The sequence below is a fragment of the Acipenser ruthenus genome, chromosome 6 (assembly GCF_902713425.1).
Source record: "Acipenser ruthenus chromosome 6, fAciRut3.2 maternal haplotype, whole genome shotgun sequence".
In the NCBI taxonomy this organism is placed as follows: Eukaryota; Metazoa; Chordata; class Actinopteri; order Acipenseriformes; family Acipenseridae; genus Acipenser; species Acipenser ruthenus.
This window is the reverse complement of record NC_081194.1, coordinates 15,802,078-15,829,422: the sequence shown is the minus strand read 5'-3', so window position 1 is coordinate 15,829,422 and position 27,345 is coordinate 15,802,078. Positions and strand designations below refer to the sequence as shown.

Here is a 27,345-nt window from a genome sequence, read left to right as displayed (position 1 = left end):
ACACAAGAAACCACAGAGCAACATACAAATCATCATAGGTTTATGATCTGCATGTTGTTTAGCTTTTTAAGTAATATAAGTTTAAGTGAAAATATGTATCCTGATCCACATCTTTCATGTGCTGAAAAGCTGACTGAATCAGCTGATAAGTGAGTCACACATAAAATCCCCAAAGAACACTGGGTTGCTGGCTGGGAAACCCTTAGATGAGAAACAGACTTTGGTGTGGTCATCTGTGAGGTGGTAAGTTGGGTCCAAATGCAAGTCAGACAAATTTTCAGTATGTCTACTGGATTTCTGTTACATTACGTAATACTCGTTCTATAAGGCAGAAAAAAGTCACAGTAAAAACAGAAGTTGTGGCTTATTTATTCTACAGTAAGCAAGGATATCAAATGTCACTCATTAACCACGAGTCATCATTACAGAAGATCACATTAACGCTTTCCTAACACATATCAGTGACATTCAGCCCCTGCTACTCTCAATAACTTATATGAAACAACGTCCTATTTATGTTTCAACAAAACTGGATAATCGATTTTCTAGATATATGTGAAAATGCAAGTGTGACATACAGACAGACAAAGACAACTTGGTTTGACAGCTGACCATCTGGCCGACTGGATGTAGACCCCCAAAATAGATTAGAAAGGGATGCAGACAAACTAAGTGCATAGAAGTAACCTGCTTTCTGCAACTTGGATGATGAATTTGTGTCACGGCTAACCAAAGTGTCGAAACTTCATTTATGATACACTCAATAACTTAAACTAAAGAAGGTTCTAGAAAACTTCAACACAATTGGGCAAGGGTTTCTATGGATAAATGTAAAATGTGTGACATTCAGATGAACAGACTGCCTCCATAAATTTCCAGATTTTTATATATTTAATAATCTTTAATAATGAATGTTACTTGCAAGATTTATCGCAGTTACACCTGTGGCTCTCTAGATATCTGATTATTAATGCACAGGCTCTACTAAAGTGAACAAATATATCAATAATATATATGTGCCCTTCCAAGCCTATAACTTCAGAATTAGAGCTATCACTATGATGACCATGACATATATCAACAGTATGTACAGAACAGTATAGAACAGGAAAAAGCGATGAAATGTTCAATCATAATTTGATAAGCGATTCTCCGTATAGATGGAAAAATGTAAGTGTGATAAACAGACAGATGTTTATGAATGGACAGACAGAAACCTCTGTCTCAAACTCTCAATAACATATGCTAAATATTCTTAATGCAAAAAATATGAAGACCCTTAAAAAACAAAATTCCTTTTGAAAACGTTGTTTGACCAATAAACCCTAACAAAAACTACTATAGTACTTTATAGCAATAGTATAGTAATTTGCAGTATTTACTATAGGACATCACAGTAGTGTTATAGTGCTTTACTACATAAAAGCCATTAATAGTATAGCATTTTATAGTATTTTGTAATAGTACTATAAGATAGCATGGCTCTACTTTAAACTATAGTTATACAGCAAAATTAAACCAATTATATCTACACAGCACACTAGTGCTGTACCATAGTATTTTCATTTTACTAAAGTACAGTACAATATAGTACAGTACAATCGTGTTTTTATTGTAATACTATACTTTTTTGTAAAACAACTGTCTACCCTGTATTAACCAGTTTATAGCACCACGGTAACTGCCATCACACTGAAGAATCCTATCCAAACATGCTCTTTCACATGGTAAGGAGTGATCTATAGTAAATTGCGTTTGTTCTGTTATGCCGTTCTATACCATAGACTAGAGAAAATTGCTTTATGAATGACTTAACGTCTTTGTAATGGAGACACAAAGTTCAAGGAGTAAGCATGGTTTTAGGAAAGGGAGAGCGTGTCTAACTACCCTGCTTGATTTGTTTGAGGATGCAACATTTACAATGGATAATTGCAAAGCATACAACATGGTTTATTTAGATTTCCAGAAAGCTTTTGACAAGGTCCTGCATATTAATTCTCAAACTGAACGCAGTTGGGATTCGAGGAAATGCATGCACATGGATTAGGGAGTGGTTAACATGTAGAAAACAGAAAGTACTGATTAGAGGAGAAACCTCAAAATGGAGAGAGGTAACCAGTGGTGTACAACAGGGATCAGTATTAGGTCCTCTGCTATTCCTAATCTACATTAATGATTTAAATTCTAGTATAGTAAGCAAACTTTTTAAATTTGCAGACGACACAAAAATAGGAGGAGTGGCAAACACTGTTGCAGCAGCAAAGGTCATTCAAAATGATCTAGACAGCATTCACAACTGGGCAGACACATGGCAAATTACATTTAATAGAGAAAAGTGTAAGGTACTGCACGCAGGCAATGAAAATGTGCATTATAAATATCATATGGGAGATACTGAAATTGAAGAAAGAATCTATGAAAAAGACCTAGGAGTTTATGTTGACTCAGAAATGTCTTCATCTAGACAATGCGGGGAAGCTATAAAAAAAGGCCAACAGGATGCTTGGATATATTGTGAAAAGTGTTGAATTTAAATCAAGGGAAGTAATGTTAAAACTTTACAATGCATTAGTAAGACCTCATCTAGAATATCGTGTTCAGTTCTGGTCATCTCATTACAAAAAGGGGCAGCAGTGTGGAGTACTGGTTAGGGCTCTGGATTCTTGACTGGAGGGTTGTGGGTTCAATCCCAGGTGGGGGACACTGCTGCTGTACCCTTGAGCAAGGTACTTTACAAATGTATAAATGGGTAATTCTATGTAAAAAAATAATTACACCAGATTATGACCAAAATTATCCTGGGTTTAAAAGGCATATCATATGCAGACAGGCTCAAAGAATTGAATCAGTTCAGTCTTGAACAAAGAAGACTACGTGGTGATCTGATTCAAGCATTCAAAATTCTAAAAGGTATTGACAGTGTCGACCCAGGGGACTTTTTCGACCTGAAAAAAGAAACAAGGACCAGGGGTCACAAATGGAGATTAGATAAAGGGGCATTCAGAACAGAAAATAGGAGGCACTTTTTTACACAGAGAATTGTGAGGGTCTGGAACCAACTCCCCAGTAGAAGCTGACATCCTGGGATCCTTCAAGAAGCTGCTTGATGAGATTCTGGGATCAATGAGCTACTAACAACCAAACGAGCAAGATGGGCCGAATGGCCTCCTCTCATTTGTAAACTTTCTTATGTTCTTATGTTGTGTTAGAAACATATCCACTGTCAGTCATTTGCTTATTTACGCTAATTATTTAACTGAACCATGTTGCCTATGCTTTTTTAGGAATACCAAAAAATAATAATTCAGTTTAGCCAGAATCATTTGTCTCAACTGAAACACATGATCTTGAATCACTTCTTTAAGTTTCACTTTAATTTAATTGGCAAAGTGGTGGACCTTGCTTGTTGAAACTACATTGCCCCATATTCTTGAAGAATACAACCATGTCCTGATCAGTAAAAAATAACCCTTGTTTTGGTGCCACTGTACAGTGGTTGATCCCTGGAGTCAGCATTGCAGGCGTTGTGTGTGCTGATGTGCCAGGGAGGCAAAAATAATCTGATCCTTGGAGCCAGCATTACACTTCAGCCATCAGCACTAGGCTGAAGGATATCTACTTCATCAGATGGATCACATTAGTTTACAGTAAAAGAAGCTATGTCTTAGTTGGTTCTTATCTTGGCGAGAGCTGACTCATGCTGATCTTGGCGATCAGCATGACATTTTAACACCTTGTAGCAGGGGCAGCAGGAGAGAGCCCTGCACATTATTAAGAAGGGGCAGGGCAAAACACTGCTTATATATATGTTTTTGATTATTATTATTATTATTATTATTATTATTATTATTATTATTATTATTATTATTATGATTTATTTATTTATAAACATGACAGCGTAGCCGTGTTGTTTTGTTATTGTTTTATTAAATGTGACGCTGAAGAGCCGTAGGTTTTGTTTGATGGTCACCTGCATAAAAGCTTGCAGCTCTCTGCACTCGTGGTAGGTGTTCAGAGGAGTGAACGACAGCGAGAGAGAGAAGGGTAAAAATCAAAAATAAGTAGGATCAGTGAAGGCAACTGCCCAGCCTATTCGTATTATTTTGTGTTCGTGATTTTGTTTTGTTTACATCTTTTTTTTTTTTCGCTCTGTGAGGAAGTGTGTTTTGTGTTTAAATATTTATTTTTATTTTGGTTCTTTAAATAAATAAATGGCGCCACAAGTGTCTTTTGCCTTGCAGTACTTTGTTCCTGAACATTTTTGTTCCTGTTTCTGGCCTGACGTCACCACACGGCTACCCTGTCATACACCTACTCTCATGTAATGGAAATCATGAATGCTGCATTAACCTAGATGGCTAATGGGGTGGTGTTAAATTAATGAAAGGAAAGTAACTAGACAGTTCTGGTAATACAGGGGTGTTGGTGTTCAGAATTTTTTTTCCGAAAATTTCCTGTTACACGCTTTTGTTAAATGAGGTGTGATTGATCAAAGTTTTTATTTAAAAAAAAAAAGACATTCGAAAAGCCTTTCCTGTCAGATTTTAGACCTGTTTTATACATAAATTAAGGGTGCTTTACATGGAGACTGCCTTAAAAGCAACATCATTTGAATAAAAAGCTGCCCGAGTTGATGATGTTTTTAAAGTAAAACAGAATGAAAGAGCAAGATTTACATGATGCATACAGATAGAAGGAAGTGGGTGAAAGCTGCGTCTGTATAAAACTTCCCTGATGGGGCATTAAAACAATGCAAAACATTTTGAAAATGATACCACATGATTACTCCATCTCTATAGTCTACATATTAAAAAGAATTATCATTATGAGTTTTCATACTTTTTTCATCGTGTGGTATAATGTTAATGTTACCTTTATAATCTATATACCCTAGCTTGTTATTATTCTTGGTGAAAATATATATATGAAAGTATACAATTGCTTGTGCAGGCTTACATGTGTAAGTCTTTTTGCCTTAATACCTGTTTACCCTGTGCCATCTATTACCCAATATATTATTCTTGGTAGTAAGTCATCCTCTTTGTTCTGCATGTTTTTTTTTTCCCCTGAGTATATATAGTTGATTTGTTCCTAGGGTGTGGAATTATATGCTTTCAACCTTATACCTAGGTGGAGACACAACCTGTTTAGACCTGTAATTATTCTGACTCAAACGAGAAGGTGGACTGAAGCTAGCTTCAAGACTGCACACTAGAACTTGGGAGCACCATACCCTGATGATTATGGGATTATAGGAAAGTCTCGCTAACTATTGGCCAGCCCATATTAACATAGGTCCAGTGAGGTGTTACATTGGAGGCACCGCTGGGATCCCCATTCTCGTCTAGCAGTTGTCAGATTCACACCCAAGTCACCCAGGACAATGAGTTTATATTATAGCAACTGGCCTTAACCAGGCCCATCTGCTTGAGTGGCGTAGAGGCGAAGGATTGGAGCTCGCACATGCTGTGCTGGTTACTGACGTCCCAGAGGATGCTGCTACTGATTACATCACACAAGCACTGCAATCCATCAAAGTGTTGGGTAGAGTGAGGGTCAAAGGAAAGACTTTTCACTCGGCTAGTGGCAGCTTAATGGTATTATGCAAGTGTTGCCAACCAATTGACCTGCAGCGGGTACCACCCGACAGGCTGCCCCTTGGACTCTGTTGGTTGCTGGGAGACTTTCCCCATCCACAATGGAAGTTACCTACACTTCTCAACCAAACTAGCTAGCTTATTACAGGCAGAGGGGAAGACACTAAGTGATGTCAACAAGCTGTGCACCACTGAAGCACCACCCCTGGCAAGTACCGAAGCAATTATCCGTACCATGGGTGAGGTGCTAGAAAAAGTGGTGAAACCCCCCATAGATGGCAGCTCATATAAGAGGCTGAGGATATTTTCTGGCACTCTTCCTACTGCTCCAAGAGTTCTATCACTGGATGGACCAGACCAAGCAGATGGTCCATGAGTGTGATTGCTCTCACAGAGAGAAGCACAAGCATTTGGGAGAGTTTGAAGGCATTGACCCCGATGCCAACCACCAAGATTATATAAAGGTGTTAGAGGAAACTTTCAGGTGCTTGGAGAGCGGCAAGGATTTGTACTTCCGTTTCCGCTCCACTCGACAACCCAAAGAGAGGTTATCTGAGTTTCTAATGTGACGGATCGACTGTTGCGGAAAGCAGCTCGAAGCCTCGTGATGTCCCAGTGCATGCCCACTGCCATATCCGGGGTCGACAACGCTAGCCGGAGAACAGCTTGTTCTTTTGCTACCGGTGTGGCGAGGATGGGTACATTGCAGTCAAATGCAAGAAACCTGTAGATTTAGACAGAGGCTAATTGGACTGAAGAAAAAGCAGGGAAAAGACAGGGGAGGTCAGTGAAGGGGCATACTGGACCTCCCCAGCTACAATGCTCCAGTCTGAGTATAAAGCCAGAGGTTATCTCAGTCCTGTGGATCCCAAAAGGTTTAGAGGCCACTGTCACTAATCTCTGTCAAAGTGAATGGAAGCCCATGCTCAGCATTGCTAGACAGCGGTTCCCAGGTCACCATCATCTTTGAGGGGTGATTCCAGAAGCACTTGGGACACCTACCGCTACACCCTGTTTAGGGATCGGCCATTTGGGGACTAAGTAACTCCAGATACCCCTACACAGGGCATGTGGTAGCAGAGTTATAGTTTTCTAAGGAGGCTATCAGGATTACCCAACAAATTACCATAATGGCACTAGTGTGTCCAGATGTCAAGGGCCCAAATCATGTGCCTGTTAATATAGGTACTAATGCCAGTTTGTTCAGCCGTTTAAGGCAGCTCTATGAAAAAGCTGCTGTACCAAACTACATAAAGACACTGAGCATCCACCCCTTATGTTCTAAAGCTTTTCAGGAGCAGAGACCCATGAAGAGGACAGAGAGTGTGGACATGCACCGGGGTTCAGCCATGTGGACAGTGCCAGAGCCCATGAAGATCTCCGCAGGGGCTGAATGCGACCTTCAGTGCCACTCCGACCTAACTGTGAGAGTAGAGTGAGATTGTGTCTCATCAGTGGCAGTGCCAAACCATCAAGACAGGAATGTGCAAGGCATTGACCCAACACTTTTTAACTTTGGGGATTTCACTATCCCTGAAGCATGGAAAGACGTAGCAAGATGGCTGAGAGGGTAAATGTGTTGTCCATCCATGAGTGGGACGCGAGGCTTGCCAAGGAAGTTGAACACCACATTCTTCTGACTGACCCCCACCCATTCAGAAAGTGTTCCACATTCTGTGAAGTACAGAATCACTTAGAAGAGCTGATGAATTCCAGCATTATTTCAAGTCCCGGAGCCCTTATGCCTCCCTGATTGTGGCCGCCAGGAAGAAAAATGGTTCAATCCAAATGTGTAGCGATTATTGTACATTGAACAAACGGACTGTGCCAGATCAGTATGCGCTGCTTAGGATCGATGATGCTCTGGATAGCTTATCCGGGAGCAAATGGTTTTCGGTGTTAGACCTGAGGTGTGGCTACTATCAGACAGCCATGAATGAAGATGACAAAGAGAAGATTGCTTTCATCTGCCCCATTGGATTCTACCAGTTTGAGAAGATGCCATAAGGCATAACAAGAGCTCCATCCACCTTCCAATGTCTTATGGAGAAGGTCATCAGTGACATGAATTTATTGCAGGTCCTGGTATATCTTGATAAGCTAATAGTGTTCAGGAAAACCTTGGAGGAACATGAAGCCAGGCTGTTGAAGGTACTGGACCAGCTTGAAGAGTGTGGTCTAAAACTGTCTTTGAATAAATGTCAGTTTTGTCAGACCTCTGTGAATATGTTGGGCATATAGTATCAGTGCAGGGCATAGCAGTGGCGAATTGTGAGAAGCCCACTGTTCTAAAATCTTTGTGCTCCTGAATAATACAGCAGGTTTGTCAAGAATTACTCTACCATTGTAAGGTCAGTGACGGACCTAACAAAGGGATATCCACTGGCACAGAAGGAGAATAGAGCAGTCAAGAGCAACCATGAACCCAGGTACTTTAGTAGCAGAACCGCTTGAAGCCAATGGGATGAGCCTTGTGATATAGCTTTTCAGGACATCATCTACTGCCTGACCCACGTCCTTGTCACGGCTTTTGTGGATAGCTCTAAGCCCTATACCTTGAATGTGGATTCCAGTTTTGACGGTCTAAGAGCTGTGCTTTACCAAGAGCACCCATAAGGCCTACTTCCGGTGCCTTTCGTCTTTCAGAAGTTATCGAATACTGAAAACCCCAAACCCTCTCAGCCACTCAGGGGCTGGATGGTGAAAGTTTTGAGGATGATGCTCCTGAGCGGCAGGGAGAAGTTTCATCCCCAAACCCTAAAGAACCGGACTATGATGAATCTGAGCCTGAAGATCAGGACTCTATGAGGAAGTGGTAACCTGAGCTGGAGGAGCTCAGGGGACCTCGTCGGTTACAGAGAGAAGTGAGGCTTGTCAAGAGACTGACCTATGACGTGCCAGGGAAGTTGTGTGATGTGCCCCTTTCTATTGTGCACAGGGGGGTAGTGATAGATGTAGCCCCTGACAAACACTTGGTGCATAGTAGTTAAGCTCTCCAGCGTGCTACAGAGTGGAGTCACCCCGTAGCTAGATGCTCCTGTTGTAGCCTGAGTAGAATTGTCCCCTCACCATCTTGTCAGGCCATGGTTAGAGCTAGTGCTTTATGATAGCTGCAGTCCCACACATGTGTCAGATAGTCAGTCCAGCTCCCGCCCTGTTACAATGACATAAAGCGTTTTAGAAAGGGGAGGATGTAACCCAGTCTAAAAACCCTGTATGTTTCTAGGGATTATATACAGCCATGTAGGCAGGACGGGAGTATGCTGTCACTCTCAACCTGCAAGGGAACAGTGCAGCCTGGCTAGCTGTGGAAAACAAACAGTTGAATGTCCAATCGTGAGACCGAGGGGACGGGTTCCAGCAAGAGTGAGAAAAAGAAAAGGCTGCTGGGAAGAAGAGAAGAGAGGAAGGACGGGGCTCTGGGAGAGAAGAAAAGAAAGAAACTTCACATTCATCTGGAATTCACAGACAAACAGGTAATTATTAGTAAAACAACTAATAAACAAGAGTGCAGGGGGTTAGCTACTTAAAGTGTAATGCTCCAGATATACAGTACGAAGCATGGCTGACAGCAAAAAACTAAAACTTTCTCTGTTAAAATGAAACTCGATGTGGTGGACATAGAAAGAAAAGGTGAAACTCAAGCAGCAGTTTCAAAAGATATAAATGTTGCAAAATCTACATTGCGTGGATGGCTAAGACAAAGAAAAACTAAGGGCTTCTCTTGATAAGATTGACTCCAAAGAGGGCTCCTCTAGGAAAAAAATCCCCTGCACTAAAGACAATGAATTAGACTGCGTTATTCGCTTGGTTTCTGCAGGAACATCAACAGGGAGGTGGGGACATGAAAGCATATAGGGGGGTGCCCACATCAGCGCGGGCAGAGCCGAATGAGACAAGCTGCTGTGTGAACGTGCTGCTGTGAGAGTGCAAGACAGTTTGTTGTTTTTGGTGTGGCCCAGGCTAACAGGGGCTGGGAATAATCATCCCAATAAACTGTGGATTCAAGTACCTGCAAACTGAGTGTGTCTCCTTCCTTCATTTCCTCCATACGCTACAATATTAATTTGGCTTGTGGGCATTGTAAATCATTTCGGGAACAAAAATGTCAACATTCGTTATAAGGCAAAACATAAATAATGCGTCTCCTGATTACGGACCCCGTCAAACGCATTAAAGCGCACATTATAATGGGGTAGAACTGCATATATATGTGAAGGTATTCAATTGCTTATACAAGCTTGCATGTGTAAATCTTTTTGCCTTACTACCTGTTTCTGAGTGCTGTCTATTATCCAATATATTCTTGTTGGTAGTAAGTCATCATCTTTGTCCTTCATGGTTATTTTCTTCCTGAGTGTATACAGTTGATTAGTTCCTAGGGTAGGGGCATTATATACTTGCAACCTTATAGCTAGTGGGAGGCACCACCTGTTTAGACCTGTATTCTAACTCAAACGAGAAGGTGGACTGAAGTTAGCTTCAGGACTGCACACAAGAACCTGGGAGCACCATACACTGGTGATTATAGGCGAGTCTAGCTAACTGTTGGCCAGCGCCTATTAACAATGGTCCAGTGAGGTGTTACATTATTATTCAAATTCTTTGTCTCATTATATATTTAAGGTAAGGCCATTTTATTTTTTCTGTTAAAAGTGCCACCCAGCTATACAGAATTCCTGGGGAGAACCCTGATATGTATAGTTGTAGTCAAAAGTTTATATGCCCCAATAGAAATTTATAATTTTTAGAAATTTCTCGAAAACAAATAATTCTAAGAAAAATCTTCTGTGCAAAAGTTTTGTTTTTGTGGATGAGGAAAAAAAGCAATTCTTTTTGCAAAAAAATGCTAATTCAAAAGTATTCATACTCTGACAAGGAAAATTAAATTAATATCTAGATGAGGCACCTTTAGCAATAATAACCTCTTTTAACCGATTAGGATATTTGTCAACAAGCTTTTGGCATGATTCTTTAGTGATTGTTGACCATTCTTCAATGCAAAATTATTCCAGTTCATTCCAATTCCGAGGACTTCTCTTGTGCACAGCCTTCTTCAACTCATACCAAAGATTCTCAATCGGATTTAGATCGGGACTTTGACTAGGTCATTCCAGAACCTTGATTTTATTCTTTAACCATTCTGAAGTGGATTTTGATGTGTGCTTTGGATAATTGTTGTGTTGCACTTTAACCAGGTTTTGTAGCGGAGGGTTTCAGATGATTGGCCAATATCTTTTGGTATGTTATGGAATCCATTTTACCATGTATTGGAACTAGATTTCTTGTGCCATTATAGGAAAAACAGCCCCCTAGAAGGATATTACCACCTCTGTGCTTGACAGTTGGTATGGTGCTCTTTTCTTTGTACGCCTCATCGGACTCTTCAAACGTAACGACTATCAGCGTGACCAAATAGCTCGAATTTTGTTTCTTCACGCCACAAAACCTTTGACCAGAACTCATATCCATCATTCAAATGCCATTTTGCAAACTAAGCGATTGTCCTTAGAGTGGCTTTTTCTTTGGCCTGCGACCATTGAGACCATGCAATGCAATTGAGACCATGCAATACTCGACCTATGGTTGAAATGGAAACCCCAGTCCCACTTTCAGTCAATTCACTTTGAATATCTTTGGCAGTCAATCTCGGATTGTTATTAACCTTCTTCACAGTTCTTTTACTTATTCTTGGTGAAAGAACCTTCTTTCTTCCAGACCGAGGGAGCATTGTGACAGTACAATGAGTCTTGTACTTCTTGATAATAGAAACAATAGTTGAAATTGGGATACTCAAATGCTTGGAAATCTTCTTGTATACTCCAGCTTTATGACAATAAATAATTTTCTGTCTACGGTCTTCAGATAGCTCTTTACTTTTTCCCATATTGACTTATTGGTAATGACAGCAATCATCCTATGCCTAACCCTTTTATACTCTCTAAGAATGTTCACCTACAATCCAGCATTTTCTAGACTTTTATAGAATTAGGTTCTGCATTATCATATTGAAATGTCTAGGACCTTGTAGACAACACTATCATAGCATCAAAGGGTATGAATACTTTTGAATTAGCATTTTTGGTGTTTTGCAAAAAAAATGCTGAAATAAATAATGGTAGACATCTATTTCTTGTAACTTTTTTTCCCTCATCCAGAAAAGCAAAACTTTTGCTACAAAAGATTTTTCCTAAAATGATTTGTTTTCGAGAAATTTCTAGAAATTATACATTTCCATTGGGGTATGTAAACTTTTGACTAGAACTGTATATTCTAGAGATGGAGTACCTTATCGAGTGGTAAAGACGTTTAGCATTGTTTTAGTGTCCTGTGCAGATTTTTTGTCTTGGTCTGGCTTTCACCCACTTCCCAGATGGACAAGTGAACCAGCAAAATGTTGAACCAAGGCTTTCAGTTAGACCATTCTTGAATGAAAAGGATAGCTCACATGCAATGTAGTATTTTAAAGATGGTGCTTCCATTATTGTTTTATTTTCTGTAGCTATCAGGCTAGCTTTTTTGTACAGTACATAAGAAGGATGTGGTTGCCTCTAATGTATTATATATGTAATATTTATCTGGGAAAGGTTTTAGTATTGCTAGATGGTGGAAGTGGGGCAGTTTGAAGTGGCTGTACTTTAATAGAGCAGTGCACAATGTACAAAGTTATTATTTGTTACAGAGCATCTGTACACGTGTTAAAATAGGACTGCACTATCCCATGAAGGGTGAAAGAGAGCGTTATTAAAAAAGATATTTTTTTAAATTATTTTTCAATCTTTACATAAAAAATAAGTTTTAAAATTAAACCAGCGCAACATACAGCAGCAGACTACTTCTGAATTACATTCACCATTGCATTAACAATTGTAGCTTCGGCATAAACCTTTACAAAATACCTGGATGTGAACTGTGCAAAAAGGTCAGACCCATTGTTAACTTGGACAGTAAAAACGTCCCTTATTTATTCCTAAAATATGTAATGCATCACTTCAAGTTTCCGATGGTCTTAGTAGTCAATATATGTAAATGATTCTTGTGTACCGTTGTAATACTGGAAGCTCTTTCTTTAACCTTGGTCCCAGTTGTACATTCTATTGCAGGACTTTTGTGTCAACCAGTTCTTTAATTATTAATTGATCTTCCGTGGGGTCAAACAATTGGGGTCCTGGTTGGAATAAAGTCCTGCTGGCTGGAAAAGCTCTGATTTATGAATATTTAGTTGCTCTCAATAGTGTTTAGGAAAGAGTGGGTTGCTAAGAGGTTATAAGTACAGAATGGTGATAAACAAAGGTAATGGAATAAAGAAGCAACGGTGGACTTTCAAGACATTTATTTCAGTCTGTTTTGCACAGGTTCACAAAAGATAATGTCATATAAAACTGCTTCAGGTCATTTAATATTATATATATATATATATATATATATTATATATATATATATATAATTTAGCTTATAAAAACATATTATTTTCCAACAGATTTCACTGAAACAGACTCTGGAGATGTTGGGTTCGTAGCAGAAATCATGCCTTCTCATATGTTCGGACAGCCTGGGCATTACCAAAAATGAGAGTCTGTGATCAAGAAAAAATAAAATACAAACAAATGATTAACTAATTACACTACAGCCTGCACTACACCCACAAGAACCAAGTGGTCACCTGCTTCCACCAGCTACAATTTCGTTTTTTAACCTACAATATTGTTTTATTTTCATATACAAGCCTATTGTTATCTCTACTGGACCTGGCAGTCATCAATTCTTTCTGTACAAGAATGCCCCGGGGAAAATATCAGTAGGAGAGATTTCATCTTGAAGCTAATGTTTATTTTATTACAGTTTTTCATTTTTTGAAGTAGTGCTTTATATGTGATAAGTTAGAAAATAAACCATTTATATTTAATTGTTCATTTAAATATGGCGTTTCAGCTGTGCAAATGGTTGATACGATGTGCTTGAATAAAACTTTTGCGTTGTTTCCGATAGTTTGTCTTTCATTTTAATACTGATGTTTGTTTAAAATGTAACCATCATAATGACTGCCGGCGGCGGTTTTAGGTAGGAGTATAACCGCAGCGGTTACTGCATGTGAATAAACCACGTTTAATTAATTTAGGTTTACAACATTAACAGCGCTTTGTAAAAATAAGAACTTATGTGTCATAAAATGCTAACCCAAATACGTGTTAACAGTATGTGACTGATATACAGATGTGTGCAATTCATATCACCCGACGCCCAGGACAACAAGAGTTGTGTGAGGGACAAGAAGTTTTGCCGTTATACTTTTGCCGTTGGATAAATAGTTTTTATTTATTTATTTTTCCTATGTTCGTTCTGTTGCTTGAAAAACACTTGTAAAAAACTTGTAAATTAGGAAATAAGTGATACTGCTTTCTTAATACATGAACCTGACATTTAAATGCGGCAATCTAGTAAAGTTTAAAGAAAAACACCTTAGTCGCTAAGGTATTAGCGGATTAGAAAAAATTGTGCTGTGTAATTTATAAAAGTATTTCTGAGTCTACTTTGTGGTCAAGCGTTCACAGTACTTGTTGGGATGTTTTAAAAAACGTGAAGTTTACTGTTTAGAAGCTTTTCAAGACAAACTTCCCCTGGACAAAAATGTAATGATTTTTTTTCTTTTGATTTTAATGTTGCTCTTTTTACATTTTTTTTTTCTAGATTTGAACAAAAGCGATATATGAGTTTTAACTATTAAAACATGAAGATTCACAAATATGTTTATAATGATATAAATGAAATGCTTATATATGAGATGATATGTACAACATTTTATTATTATTATTTTAAAATAAAATACAGACTGCAAATCTCATGGCAACGTGTGTATGTATTAAGTAATGTATGTATTTATTTTTCAGTGAGAGTAGTGCAGAGAAAGAAAGTTGCCCTCCCCCAAAAAAACAAATCAGGGTATGAAACCACGATCACCCGGCTGCAGCAGTGTTCCAGTTAGCCATCATGGGACAAGATGTTAGATGAGGAAAAATAGCTGTAAAATGTTGTACGCAGTTTAAAAAAATATGTAAAAAATAAACAAAGCAAAAAAAATATTTTGTCTTTGGAGAATTAATGGAGCCTGCTGTAAATATTGCATGCATTTTGGTAGAAAAACAGTAGAAAATGCAGAGAAACCTGGCCGGATATACACAAGTTCTTTAAAAATCTGTGGTTCAGCAGTTTCAAAACTGAGAGTCAAGAAAAATCAGAATTCCACAAAGCAGCAGTAATAGTTGGCAATGATTTTGTAACTGTGATGCAACAAACTAAAACACCTGTACACCAGGAGTTGGATTCAGCGGATTCATCGGGGTGGGGGAGGGGAGGGAAGGCAGAAGCTGTTTTTATATTTGAATAACTCCCAAGTACTGCTTATTATAGTTGTACTCTAAGTATGTTATTTAAATGTCCTAGCAAATGTGTTCCAAACTACACTGAAAGTAACATGTCCTGTTATAAATGTGTTGGACGAGGTGGGGTCACAGGGAACCTTTTGTGTATCTTGAAGAACTTAGTAAACCAGTCAAGCTACAAGGCTAGATCCACCCCTGTTAATCAATAACTGATTGATTGTGTTCACTGTTAAATAAAACCGAAATCCTACAAGTTATATTCTACTTTGTGTGTGTGTGTGTGTTTTGTGCGATGGGGAGGAGGCAAGTAGATTGTTATGAAGAACAAGTAGATTTATCTAGCATTTTGAAGTTTATTTTCAGAAATTGCACACTCCTGGAGATAGGACTTCATGAAAAACCCAACATATACTCCAAAATGTATCTTACTTACCATGACCATTTTACCATCCTTGATCTCTCTAATAAACTTGGTCTCCTTGCCGTCCCATTTCTGCACATGGACAAGTTTGTCTCCATCCTGGCGCACAGTGGACTGCAAGATTTAATATATGTGTGTGTGTGTGTGTGTTAGTGTTAAAATAATACAACACAGACAATCAGTATATCTACAATACAATACGTAAACAAACATGTATTTGTTCATAGGGAAACAGACCTTCAACAAAAAAACAAAAAACAAAAACTGAGTGCTTTAGGTGAAATCTGTGTAGACTACTTGAGAAACGAAACTGCAGCGAAAAAGTACACCAGCGTGTAATTGTCAGATTTCGCAGTACTTGTCCAAACACGGATTAACTTGTTCCTTGCCACAAGATTAGGATTTAAAACCTTTTTTTTTTTTTTTGTAATGACGGCATTTATCTTAGAGGCTACATACGGTAATTGTAATGTGTTTGGACATTTAAAAAAATGCTCTATCAGGACACATTAACATAGATTCCATCAATCACTTCAAATTAATTATTAATCTAAAAAGCATTTATCTGTCAAGTTCTGAAAAACGATTTTATACAGTAGACACCCCAGTCCAGTGAAAAAGCAATTTGATTCTAGTCATCTTACTTTGCAGTTCCTGCCGTCTGGAGTATTTTCATCAAACTCGACTCCAAGTTCGAAGGATATTTCTGTGTTCTTGAAAGTACTCTGTGTTTTCACCACAATCTTATCGCCCTCTTGGCTGATGATGATAGTTGGTTTAGTAACATTTCCAACTTTCCTTATTGGAAGACCGACACCTGCCACATGAAATAAAACCGCGTTTTAATGCACTCTTTTTCAAAAGCTGTTACCAAACAAGTTAAAGATTTGATTAAAAGCGTATATAGGATAGTGTTCTGCATAACAACTATCATAACCCGGTACCAGAGCTCTTCTACAAAGTTTTAACAGGGAGAAAGCTTTATAAAGTTATCTCCGACTGTTCTAAATCATTATCCTATTCAAAGAAATGCATTCATAAAATCAGATACCTTACTTGCAAAACAAATTTAACAAATGCAGTTATATTACCTTGATGGTATAAAGACTCGAATAGCAGTACACAGTTCGCCTTACGCGGCTGTTTAATAAAATACTGGTCTCCTAATTCACATGCTGTACTGTAGCAGGTTCCTGCAACTTACCTAGGGCTTTCATGTACTCATCAAAATTCTGACTGTCAACCAATTTCCAAGTGGCACAGAATGCGTCAACCATGTTGTATTTATTATTATTATTATTATTATTATTATTATTATTATTAATAAACTAAATATGTATGTAACCAACAGTAATTTTAAGGTAACAGTTGCTGTGTGTCACAAATATACAACGCTGTTCTATCAGATCCCTGTGCACACTTGCTACATTTTCAAGCTACTATTAATACCCAGGGACTTGGGAGGAGTTAGACGCAGGACTATGTCTGAACGCCACGATTGGCTAACTCCTGCAATGCATCTGTACGTTGTGATTGGTTTGACTATATGGGCAGAGCAGAGTGTTGTACATTGATAAGTAATTCAATGAGATTATCCAGTGTAGTCTTAACACTGTAATATGTAGTTAGATTTATAGCCCTACGAAAAAATACAATAACATAGGCTGTCTGGATCCTTTCTCGGGGAACCTACACTAAAAGGCTGGCAACTGCTCCCTGTTAAACTCTGGCGACCAGTCTTGTCTTGTGTTTGGCTACCTTAACAATTTAGAAATGACAGTTAAAACAAATGACCCACTTGGCATTCTCTCTCCAATCAAAATTCTTGGTTTCTCGGACAACTTTACTATCGAGTGTTGGACACTCCAGACATAAACTCATTCTTGCCAAGCTTATTTTTTATCCAATTTGTCACACACATCAGGCCTGTAAGATCTATTTCTATGTCATTGACAGGGATGGTGCTGAACAATATTAAACCAGTTCTGAGGAGACTAAGGAAAACTGCTCATGTCTAAATGACACGTTAACAAATGCTACATTTTTGTTTTATGTAGTTGTAAATACCGTGTTGATCCAGACTTCCTTTGAGATCTCAGGTTAAAGTTATTAAATATATATATATATATATATATATATATATATATATATATATATATATATATATATAGATAGATAGATAGATAGATAGATAGATAGATAGATAGATATATATCGCTTTTTCACATAGATAATACACAAAGTTACTTAACTGTGAGAATCATTCATTAATTTGCTACCCTAAATATTTAACATTTTTGAATGTACATGTTTTATATAGCTTCTTATCTTACTATATGTATATACAATACAAAAATATTGTATCAATGTTTAACATGTAATAACATTAGTAGTAGTAGTCTATATCTGAATATTCTGAATCGGAATGCATCCTGTTTTCTGTTACCACAAGAATCTACTCATTGTATTCAGGCCGTTAAGCAATGCACCAAACAAATGAAAAATACTGGTTATGAAATTCAACATGTGACTTACAGTGTACAAACTTCCTTGTCGAAAATCAAAATCACATGATATGCAGGCATGCACTGCTTCTTGTTTTTAAAAGTGTAGATGTTAGCAAAATCGTATGTGACAAATCAAAAAAAAAAAAGTGTAGTGTGATCTTTTATATTTAAAGCTATGCGTCTTGTTATTGGCTGTTTCTCAAATCAAATGGTTTGGAACAATATCGTTTTATGACTACAATGAAAACCTTTTTCCCCCCTCAGTCTTAATAAACATTAATAATGGGTCTGCAGATTTCAATTGACTTTATAATTAATAGACATGCACTAAATGTACAGGCCTATAATAAACTGGAAAAAAAAGAAGAAAAAAAAACTATTGTAGTTCATTACTGCCGCCTAGTGGCCAGTACTGCATATTAATATTCAGACTACGGTATATTATGTATGCAATATTATTGCCATCTGAGCTTCCCATGTGAATTCTAAATCGAAAAGTGGCATGTTGCAATTGGATGTGTTGTGCACTTTAACCCAGGGAAGTCTTTTTAGCACAATGCATGACAGGTATTCACAGAGGTCACATCAGGTCAAATTATGTATTCGTATAATCACATCTATCATTGAGAGTTGATATGAAAAAAAAGAATGCATTTTATAATGATTGTGTTTGGTTCAGAATGAATTTGCTGTTAAAGCCAACAATTTAAAAGCTGTTTAATATAATTTCTATAATTTTTTATTATTTAATTGAGGGCAGTATAACAGGAAGCTGTTCAGTTCTGAAGAAGCAGCATTCAAATGCTGTCATTTGGATTAGATATTAAACCGAGGTTTGTACATTGTGTGCATATTAAAAGCTCCTAGGGCATTTTAAAAAGAGCAGGACAACTATAATTACAACAATGTAAACATGCAGTATGTACACTTGTATTCTCAAATTCAAAAAGGCTTCCTAATACAGACCTGTAAAACCACCTGTGTGTGTATATATACCCATAGCGGGGGGGGGGGGGGGGGGGACTGCCCTAACTAAGTAAGTTAGGGCAGTCAGCTGTAGTATCATAAATAAGACTTGACTATGTAGCACCAGGGCACAGTGAGAAGCAAATACCAGTTTCTATATTCGAGTTGAACCGTAGTGGGTGTCGTGTTTCTATACGACACGTACACTAATCGTGTCTGAAAATTCATGAACCACGCAACACAAGGAATGTATTTTGAATGGTCTTGCAAATCACACTTGCGTAATCTTTAGTCATATGACTACAGGTTTAAAGTGACCTAACACCTCATTTTCTATCTAATTTATGCTGTATAAGTAATGTTATATAGTCCCATGTCATGTACGCATTTGGAACTGCGCCATAAATAGAGCATTGTGTTACTCAAAGAGTTATTTAACAAGTCTACTTTAATATTTAACTAAATAATTATTAAATATGTTAGAACACATGCGACACATTTAAAAAACAAAATATAATGAGCCTAATTATTAAGGGGAAATGTGGGTTGTGTTAGGAGACAAACCAGACAGTAAAGGCATCTGCAACAAAAAGAAAAACATACTAACATAGCTAGTTTACAGATAGTCCAACTGCTAGAAGTACAAATTAATCAGGACATTTTATTAAATTAACAGGCATGTAAAGTTTTCCTCAAAGAAGTTTAAAAGGACTGAAAATTGCAAATAAAATAAATGCTGCTAGCGGGCCATAACATGGGATCAAACAGGCGGAGGCCTCCTCACCCTACATACTCACAGCAGAAGAAGAGAGGATCACTATCATTTCTTGATCGACTTACATTTTCAATTATATTTATTTATACAGCGCCTTTCATACCACAGTATCTCAAAGCGCTTATCTTAACATGTCAGTTAAAACAGAAATAAGTCTACAGTATCAAGAAATAAACATAAAAAAATAACAATACATAATTATAATAATAACAATATCAACACATAAAAAAAAGTCACAGATAATGTGCACACATCTTCCAATGCCCTCTGTCGCTGTAATTGTCTCAAAATAATGTCTAAAATACACAGCATAAATTAGAGCAGCCATGTTTCTCAAAGTTTAACAGGGAAATGACTGCGGTCCTCCTGTCGTGACAGGTAATATGACAATGTAGTGTGAGCAATGTTAAATAGAGACGCTACTTCTATCATATATTGTGCTCCCGATGTCGTACTAGCCTGATACGACATCGTATTGGTACATTAGTATATAGAAACGAGCCCCAGATATCCCTGTCCTGTCAAAAATGCTCTTCATAAAGCAGTTTGTTTTTCATAGCCCTCTTGGTGAACCCTTAAAGACTATGTTCAACAACTCCACATTTGAGCGAATGTTTTTAAAAATGAAATGAAAGAAATGTTTTAATACGCTGTAACAACTGGAAACTTTTTTTTTCACTGAAAAAGCACAGGGTTAAAAGCCAGAAATAATTTATTACCTTTCAAAAGTCTAACGGTGAAGAAAACAAATTGAAAAATATGTTTTTACATTTAAAATTATGTGTTTCACTTCATCTGAATTAATGCCCAGACCTCAAACCCCAAAAGAGAATACTAAAGAAAACTGAAGTTTAAATGTTTTGTATCACAGGCCAGAATTTCCAAGCACTGACTCTGATTTTATATATATATATATATATATATATATTGCTCCTATGATGAGGTTTTAACCAATCACAGGTCAGTACTTGGAAATTCTGGCCTGTGATTGGTTAAAACCTCATCATAGAAACAAAAATAGATTTAACTATTGCCCTCACATTCTTACACCACTGAGCAATAGTCTCCGTCTGTCATGTGATTGGGTCACATTGCTGTCAGTCCCGCCCCTTTTCAAAGGAACTCCCTCCACCTCCACTCCTAAACAAGATAAAATGGCTGAATGAAAAAACTGCTGAACACTTTTCTGTGACAGAAAATTAATTACAAAACATACTACAAAAGAAAAAAAAAATGACATGAACTTCAAAAACATTTTCTGTTATTTAGTTATTTACTTATGCTAAATCAGCTATATTTAAACAAAATACTGTAAAGCCATAAAGATTTGCGACCAAAATATTTGTCGAATCACACTCGTAAAACCTATTTTACTCCAGAAAGGTTGGAGACCTGTTGCACTGGTAGTAGCAAATCACTTCATTATATCTACAGCACTAAGATATTCATGGCAAAAATGTTTACTTTTTTTTCATACATGAGAAACGCATAATAAAAGGCTTGCAAATATTTATGGCTTTACATTTACTTCAAATTTACTATCTAACCTTGCCTCTCATTATTTTGAGTGACTCGTATAAAAAATATGTCCTGCAGACTCAGCTAATAGTGGAAAATTGAATTCCCCTCTGGAAGACTATTGTTACCTCCAGGGTGCAATGACCTTAGCCTGTAGCTTCGGGCATTATAGCCCCGTCGGTAACTATAGTCTTCCCTCGGATCAATAATTGTCCACCATAGTCCAGTCCAGTCCATATTTACTGTATATATAAATACAGCAGCAGCTGCGCTACTGGAGAGGACTGCCAAAATGATGCTATTGCTTTTTTTTTTTTTAAACATGGGTAACATCGGCAGATATTATCTAAAGACTTTAAAAACTAACATGAAAAAAAAAACTAGAACTAACATTAATTAATGAATTTCTTTTAACTGTATAAAACACGCCAGGCAGAGGTTTTACAGCAGCTAATAAATCACAGCTCAAAGATTAGCAAGCATTATACAAATCTGACTACTTAATACAGATGTACATCACCAAATGGAATGTTTATGCCTTTGTTGTGCAAAAATAGACATTCCTGCAGCTATATGTTGACATTCTGTTAAAAAGTACACATTTGCAACATATGAAAACAACAAGAAGTCGTGTTTTGATTCATACAAAAGACACCGTATAAGTTGAGTTCAAGGTTTCAGAGCAGCACTCTAATATGCTATTATATAGTACAGTGTGAATGGAATGCTTTTTCAAACAGATAACAAACTACCAGCATCGTAGTGTTTCCAACAGCTTTAAAAACAACCTCCCTTCCTCAAGTCTAAGATGTCAGGGTTCTCAAGCTACTTTTGCATTGCTGTGTCCTGATGTTGCATAGCACTGTGCATATCTTCATAGTTCTCAGGTCACGTCTGCCAGTCAGTCATGCACGTTTTACAACGCTGTGCCGTTACGTTCCGTTGCTTTTCTCCTCCGCTTCTGAAGTATTTGGGGCCTCTTCCGCCGAGGGCAACGTCTCCCCGCCTTGTGCTCCCTCATCTGTTGAAAGAATGAAGTGAAAACTCAAGTGTAACACTGCAGTATATGTTTTTCCCATAACGTTAAAAGACTGATCCACCAAAAAATTCATTATCTGCACATTTACTATTTTAATCACGCAGGCCTCTTGAAAGAAAAATGATGAAACACTTGAAAAGTCACCTTACAAAGGATTAGGATTTGATTGAACAAAAAATACAGGAAGTGCAAACAAAAGCTATTGAGGTACCAGTATTCAACCGGACAAAAACGTAAGTACAAAACAAAAACAGATTACAATGCTGTAACAGGGCGAGCAGCCCTGTACATTGATTTGTTTATTTTATTTTAGAACGGGGTTCCCCTCCGCCTCTGTGCAGATTATTGTTTTGTGTTTGTTTATTGTGATTTATTATTTTTATGACGGCGATGTGCCGTGTGTTCTGTTATTATTTCTGTATTTAGTTATGGTTTTGTTTATGTATTTAGGACGGCGTAGCCGTTTTGTTTGTTATTATTTAATCGCGTGGATGGGAAGCCCCATCCACACAGTATTTTAGTAAACTCGTGCAGAAGGTGGCCATCTCCCGAATTAATTAAATGATTAATTTTGTTGCTAAATCGGGAGATGGTCACCTGAATATAAAAAGCCTGCAGCTCTCCAGCTCGGGGGGGGGGGGGGGGGGTGGTGTGTGTGTGTTAGAGAGGAGAGAGGTGCGTAGAGAGTAGAGAGAAACAAAACAGAACGAAACGAAAATTAAAAAAAGATTCCAGGAACAGTGACAGCAACTGCCCAGCCTGACCTGGGATCGTATTATTTTGTGTTCGTGATTATTTTTGTTTACCCTTTTATTTTGCTCTGTGAGCACAGTTTCTTTTTGTTAAAAATATTTTATTTATTTTTTGTATTTAAATAAAACGGCAAACGCCACCTTAAACTGCAGTACTTGCCTGGTGTCAGTTTACCTTCCTGCTTCTGGCCTGACGTCAGACCGCTCGTCCAGCCTGTCACAAATGCATTTTCAACTATGCTAAATATATCGATATGGTATATCGTTCAAAATGTGTGTCGGCATTTGTTCAAAAGCAAAACAGTTACTGTATAAACATGTACCTACAGTACATGAGGAGAACGTAAAAACACAAAGCTATTTGCTACATTTTTTATTTAGATGCACTAAGGTGAACCCCAATTTTGTGATCCTTCTTAACTGGTAAAACTCAGATGAACGACCAGTTTAAATCTAGTGCTTTTTCACAATGAACTTTGCCATACAGGCATTTTAATTTGAGATAACTAGTCAGTTCCTCGATGCCCTGTATTTACCACTCATTGAGAGCTCAGCGAGTTTATGGGGCAGCTCAGACGTTCCCACTCCTGCCGGGGATCCCAGAATGTCAGGCAAAGCGTTCCTGCGGCCAGTTCTTCCTGTTGCTTCGAAATCTGTGACGACATCAGTCATCTCTGATTCCTGTCCTCATAGCAACATCATCTGAAATGACACAAAACGTCACTGTTAAAAAAACACATTTTATACATTAGGCCCATACTGTAACACTATGGATAACGCAGCACATATTGCTCGTTGAAAAGGAATTGATAAACAGAAAAAGAATACTTTCAGATTAAGTACTTCCAGATATCATTGTTTAAAAAAAAAAATTACTAGGAAATGCCTGTAGTGGTGTCCCTGCACTTGTTGCAACATTCTGCAGTAAACAAGCAATAAGTTACTAGACTAGTAAATATTGATGGATATTGCCATGTGACAAGTGATCCCAAATGAAATAGTTAAAAACTAATGACAACATTCCTCCTAATTGATAACACATAATTTCCAAACTTAATGGCATACCCACTCCCACCCCATTCAAGAGAAAGATGAGCAGCCCAGCAGTTTGCGCTTTCACCAGCAGAGGTCTCTCTGCACACCCTTAATATCTTCAAAGGACGTATTTTTTCTCTGTAGACCATACTTTCGGGTTGTGCACTAATCCTTATCTGGCACATTAGAATTGCTATACAGTAACATAACTATTAAAAATGTATCAAACATTAGGATCACTAAGCACTACAAAAGAGGAAAATAATTAATTCATTAAACTTCTCGTCTGCAATATGTAAGACGAGAAGTTTAGGTAAGAAAACGTGGTGGCTATAATTTACTTCTAATGGATGTTTTTTTTTTTTTTTTGTCTTGGTTCCACCGTTAATTCTTTGATTTTTTAGGATGTAAAGTTTTTTTTAGTACTTTTTTCCACTCTCTCAATATTCTTTTAACAGCCAATTGATCATTCCTGCAGCTCTATGCTGTATCCATTTGGATGTGTACATAACTCCTTTTTCTTTCACACAGCCCACCTTATTTACCTATTACATATACAGTATGTATGTTTATACAAAGGAGTCTTTCTCTGTATCCAATAGCTGCTCACTCATTGGCCTTATTTGAAAACAAGTACCAAGGAAACGAAGACTGGATTAACATTTCTCAGTACCCTGCTTTGATCTGTGAAGTACTGTAGTACAAGATGTGCAAACACCACAAATGCTCTCTTCAAACTGTGAGTGTACAGCATACTGTCTAAACCCCTAGCTTTAACAGTAATGCAAACTCAGTTTATTTTAATAATCCGAATTTATGTTACGGATATTTTTTAGTTCAACCGATTAACCTGTCAAGAGTAAAGCCTGGATTTGACTGAAGCTAAAATGCATTCCAATATTTTCTTGTCTTATTTTCGGTTATAAAATTAATTCAAAACGCAGTGAAAGGTTACGTGAAAGGTTTGTTATATACTGTCTAAAATGTAGTAGAAGAAAATACAAATAGGTCCTTCATGACAATTCCAATTGTGAGCAAGCTGGTATAAAAATGATGGCAGAGGGAGGGGAAGTAATTTATTACTGGGTGTGACAGAAAGACAATGATTCTTGGTGGTAAATCTCCCTCCCGACCTGTGAGGGCGCTAAGTGACGGGAACAGAGTACCCTGGACTACTTGGCCTGACACTTCGTTCCGAGGGTCAAAAGGAAGTCGGTCATGTAGAAAAGAGACTTCGGTACATTAACTCATTGACCCGGAAGGGAAATGATGTGGCAGCCGCGGATTGGAGGAGCAGCTGCAATCGTTTACCAAGGGGTCATGAGTGACAGTATAAATAGGGGTTGAAGCGATGTTATCTGTTCCTTCATTTTGGTTATTATAAAGTTGTTTTGTACTGTCTATTTGTTACTTGTATCACTAGACAGCTAACACGTTCCAGAGCTGGCCGCCAGAGGCCACCACAATCCCAGAACAGCACTTCACTTTTCTCACAGTAACTTGTAATGTACATTTTAAATGGTACTGGTAGCTTCTTTATTTATGTCTCTATACCCAAAAAACCAAAAAATTCATGAGACCTCAATTTCACAACCATATTTAGCCTGAGGTAAATGTCAAGCTCACCTACATATTTACCAAGCAGTGTTTATATAAGCCTCTGAATATTAAGTCACTACCGTGGTGTCTGAGCAGCTGCATCTTTGAAAAGCCAATGACCTATAAAATCACAGAACACAGTTGTATACCGAGTATTAAGTTGGAATCTGAGAAAGTGAAAGATGAAAATGCAGCGTTGGTGACCGACTTACAAGAACATACATGCTTTTTCAATAAAATTTACTTATTAGCATAATGAACTATCTAAAATCATGTTTACATTTATTTTAAAGCTTAAACAATATTTCCATTTGATTTCTTACAAACTCTATATTCAAACATAATAAGCGAAATTAATTTACTCCAAGGCAGCGTATACACCATCTTTCACTAAAGGGAAAAGCTTAACAGGTAGTGTCTGCCTAGCAGCAGGCATACACAGGGGCCCTTGAATTAACACATTGAATGATTTACTTCAAGCTCTGCAAAACTACTATTTTGTTTTTTTTTGTGTATTTAACCAGCGTGCTACACACAGAGGGTTGTTGTCAGAATTGTGTAACATAAATATGTGTCAAAATGGTATAAAACAGTTTATGAGACTATACCTAAATGCTATACGAAAAGGTAAAACTTTTGATAAAAGTTTGGAGACAGGCTTGAATGATAACCTTATAAAAAATAGTATTTTTTTCAAATCTTCCCAGGTAATGCTATATTGCATAAAGCCTATACACAGCATTTTGTGCGAATTGATTTTGGTAAATGCATTAAAACAGCTCTATTTTGTCAGTTGAAAACAAGTCTTGAGGAGCCTGAGCTCTTCAGCATTACCCAGAGTCTTAATCACTGCTTCAAGGTCTTTCGGGTCAATGGGAGAGCAAGTCCTTACTTTACATTCATTATGTATAAGAATGAGCATGAAATGTCAGTTATAAATAATAAAAAAGGAATAATCTCTCAAGATTGAAAAGGTGAAGAATACATTGGAACATAATTCTAAATGGACATAAAAGGTGCTACCAAAATACATTTTTCAAATTAGTAACAAATGAAGCCACAATAAGTTGATGCCCTTTACATCGTACATCAGAAGAGTTTACTCAAGGCTCTTCATATTCATTTTTAACAATTTATTTTACCTATACATTCATTTTGTATTCTTTTTTTTTTACCTATATATTCCCTGTTTTACAAAAGCTTTACATTTATCTTGTATTTATTTTTATAGAAAACAAAGAGTTCTGAAAATGAACTGGAAAATTCACAGGTTTTCACTAATAAGATAAAATAACTTAGGAATAGTGGTATGTAATATAGCACCTCCATACTGTAACAGATAGAAAAGATATAAAACTGGCAGTCGATATTGACAAGACAATATAAAAGGATAACACCTCGGCTCACACATATTCCTTGCTGGTATTTATCCTGTCCACTGCAAATGAATCCTGTTAAAGTGGCAAACCCTTACTGAAGTATACATTAAAATAACTGCCTTTTTAAAAAAAAAAAAGGAACATTACAGAAACAAAACATACGCGAGTCACAACACTGTGCACCCACCCCACAGCAAAGTGTGTAAGGCAATGGTTGCCTTACCAATTGTTGTTTTTGCCTTGATAGTTCGATGTACAGTAGTCACTAGCAATGTAACCATACTGAACAGAACCTGCTTATGGTTACAAACAATTTTGTGAACAAAAACAATACATCCACAGGGGCGTTATCTAAGGGGTACGTGATACCCCTTAGA

The 27,345-nt window shown here is 37.4% G+C and overlaps 1 protein-coding gene across 1 annotated transcript; it reads right to left on the bottom strand.

The window, feature by feature from the left end:
• Positions 1-12,913: 12,913 nt before the first annotated feature.
• Positions 12,914-16,830, bottom strand: LOC117410607 (fatty acid-binding protein, brain-like). Its single transcript, XM_034017275.3, has 4 exons — positions 16,603-16,830; positions 16,043-16,215; positions 15,411-15,512; positions 12,914-13,173 (listed from the first exon to the last, which is right to left on the bottom strand). Exons 1-4 carry the CDS (start codon positions 16,673-16,675, stop codon positions 13,123-13,125), a joined length of 399 nt encoding a protein of 132 aa, XP_033873166.2. The 5' UTR covers positions 16,676-16,830; the 3' UTR covers positions 12,914-13,122.
• Between the last annotated feature and the right edge of the window lie 10,515 nt (positions 16,831-27,345).

What these genes read in the sequence shown, in the direction of transcription:
- LOC117410607 (XM_034017275.3), bottom strand. Translation starts at nt 16,675, where the DNA reads ATGGTTGACGCATTCTGTGCCACTTGGAAATTGGTTGACAGTCAGAAT. An exon ending in TGAGTACATGAAAGCCCTAG is followed by an intron (nt 16,216 to 16,602) that starts GTAAGTTGCAGG and finishes TTCATGTGGCAG; the next exon opens with GTGTCGGTCTTCCAATAAGG. An exon ending in AGGATGGTAAAATGGTCATG is followed by an intron (nt 13,174 to 15,410) that starts GTAAGTAAGATA and finishes TCTTGATCACAG; the next exon opens with ACTCTCATTTTTGGTAATGC.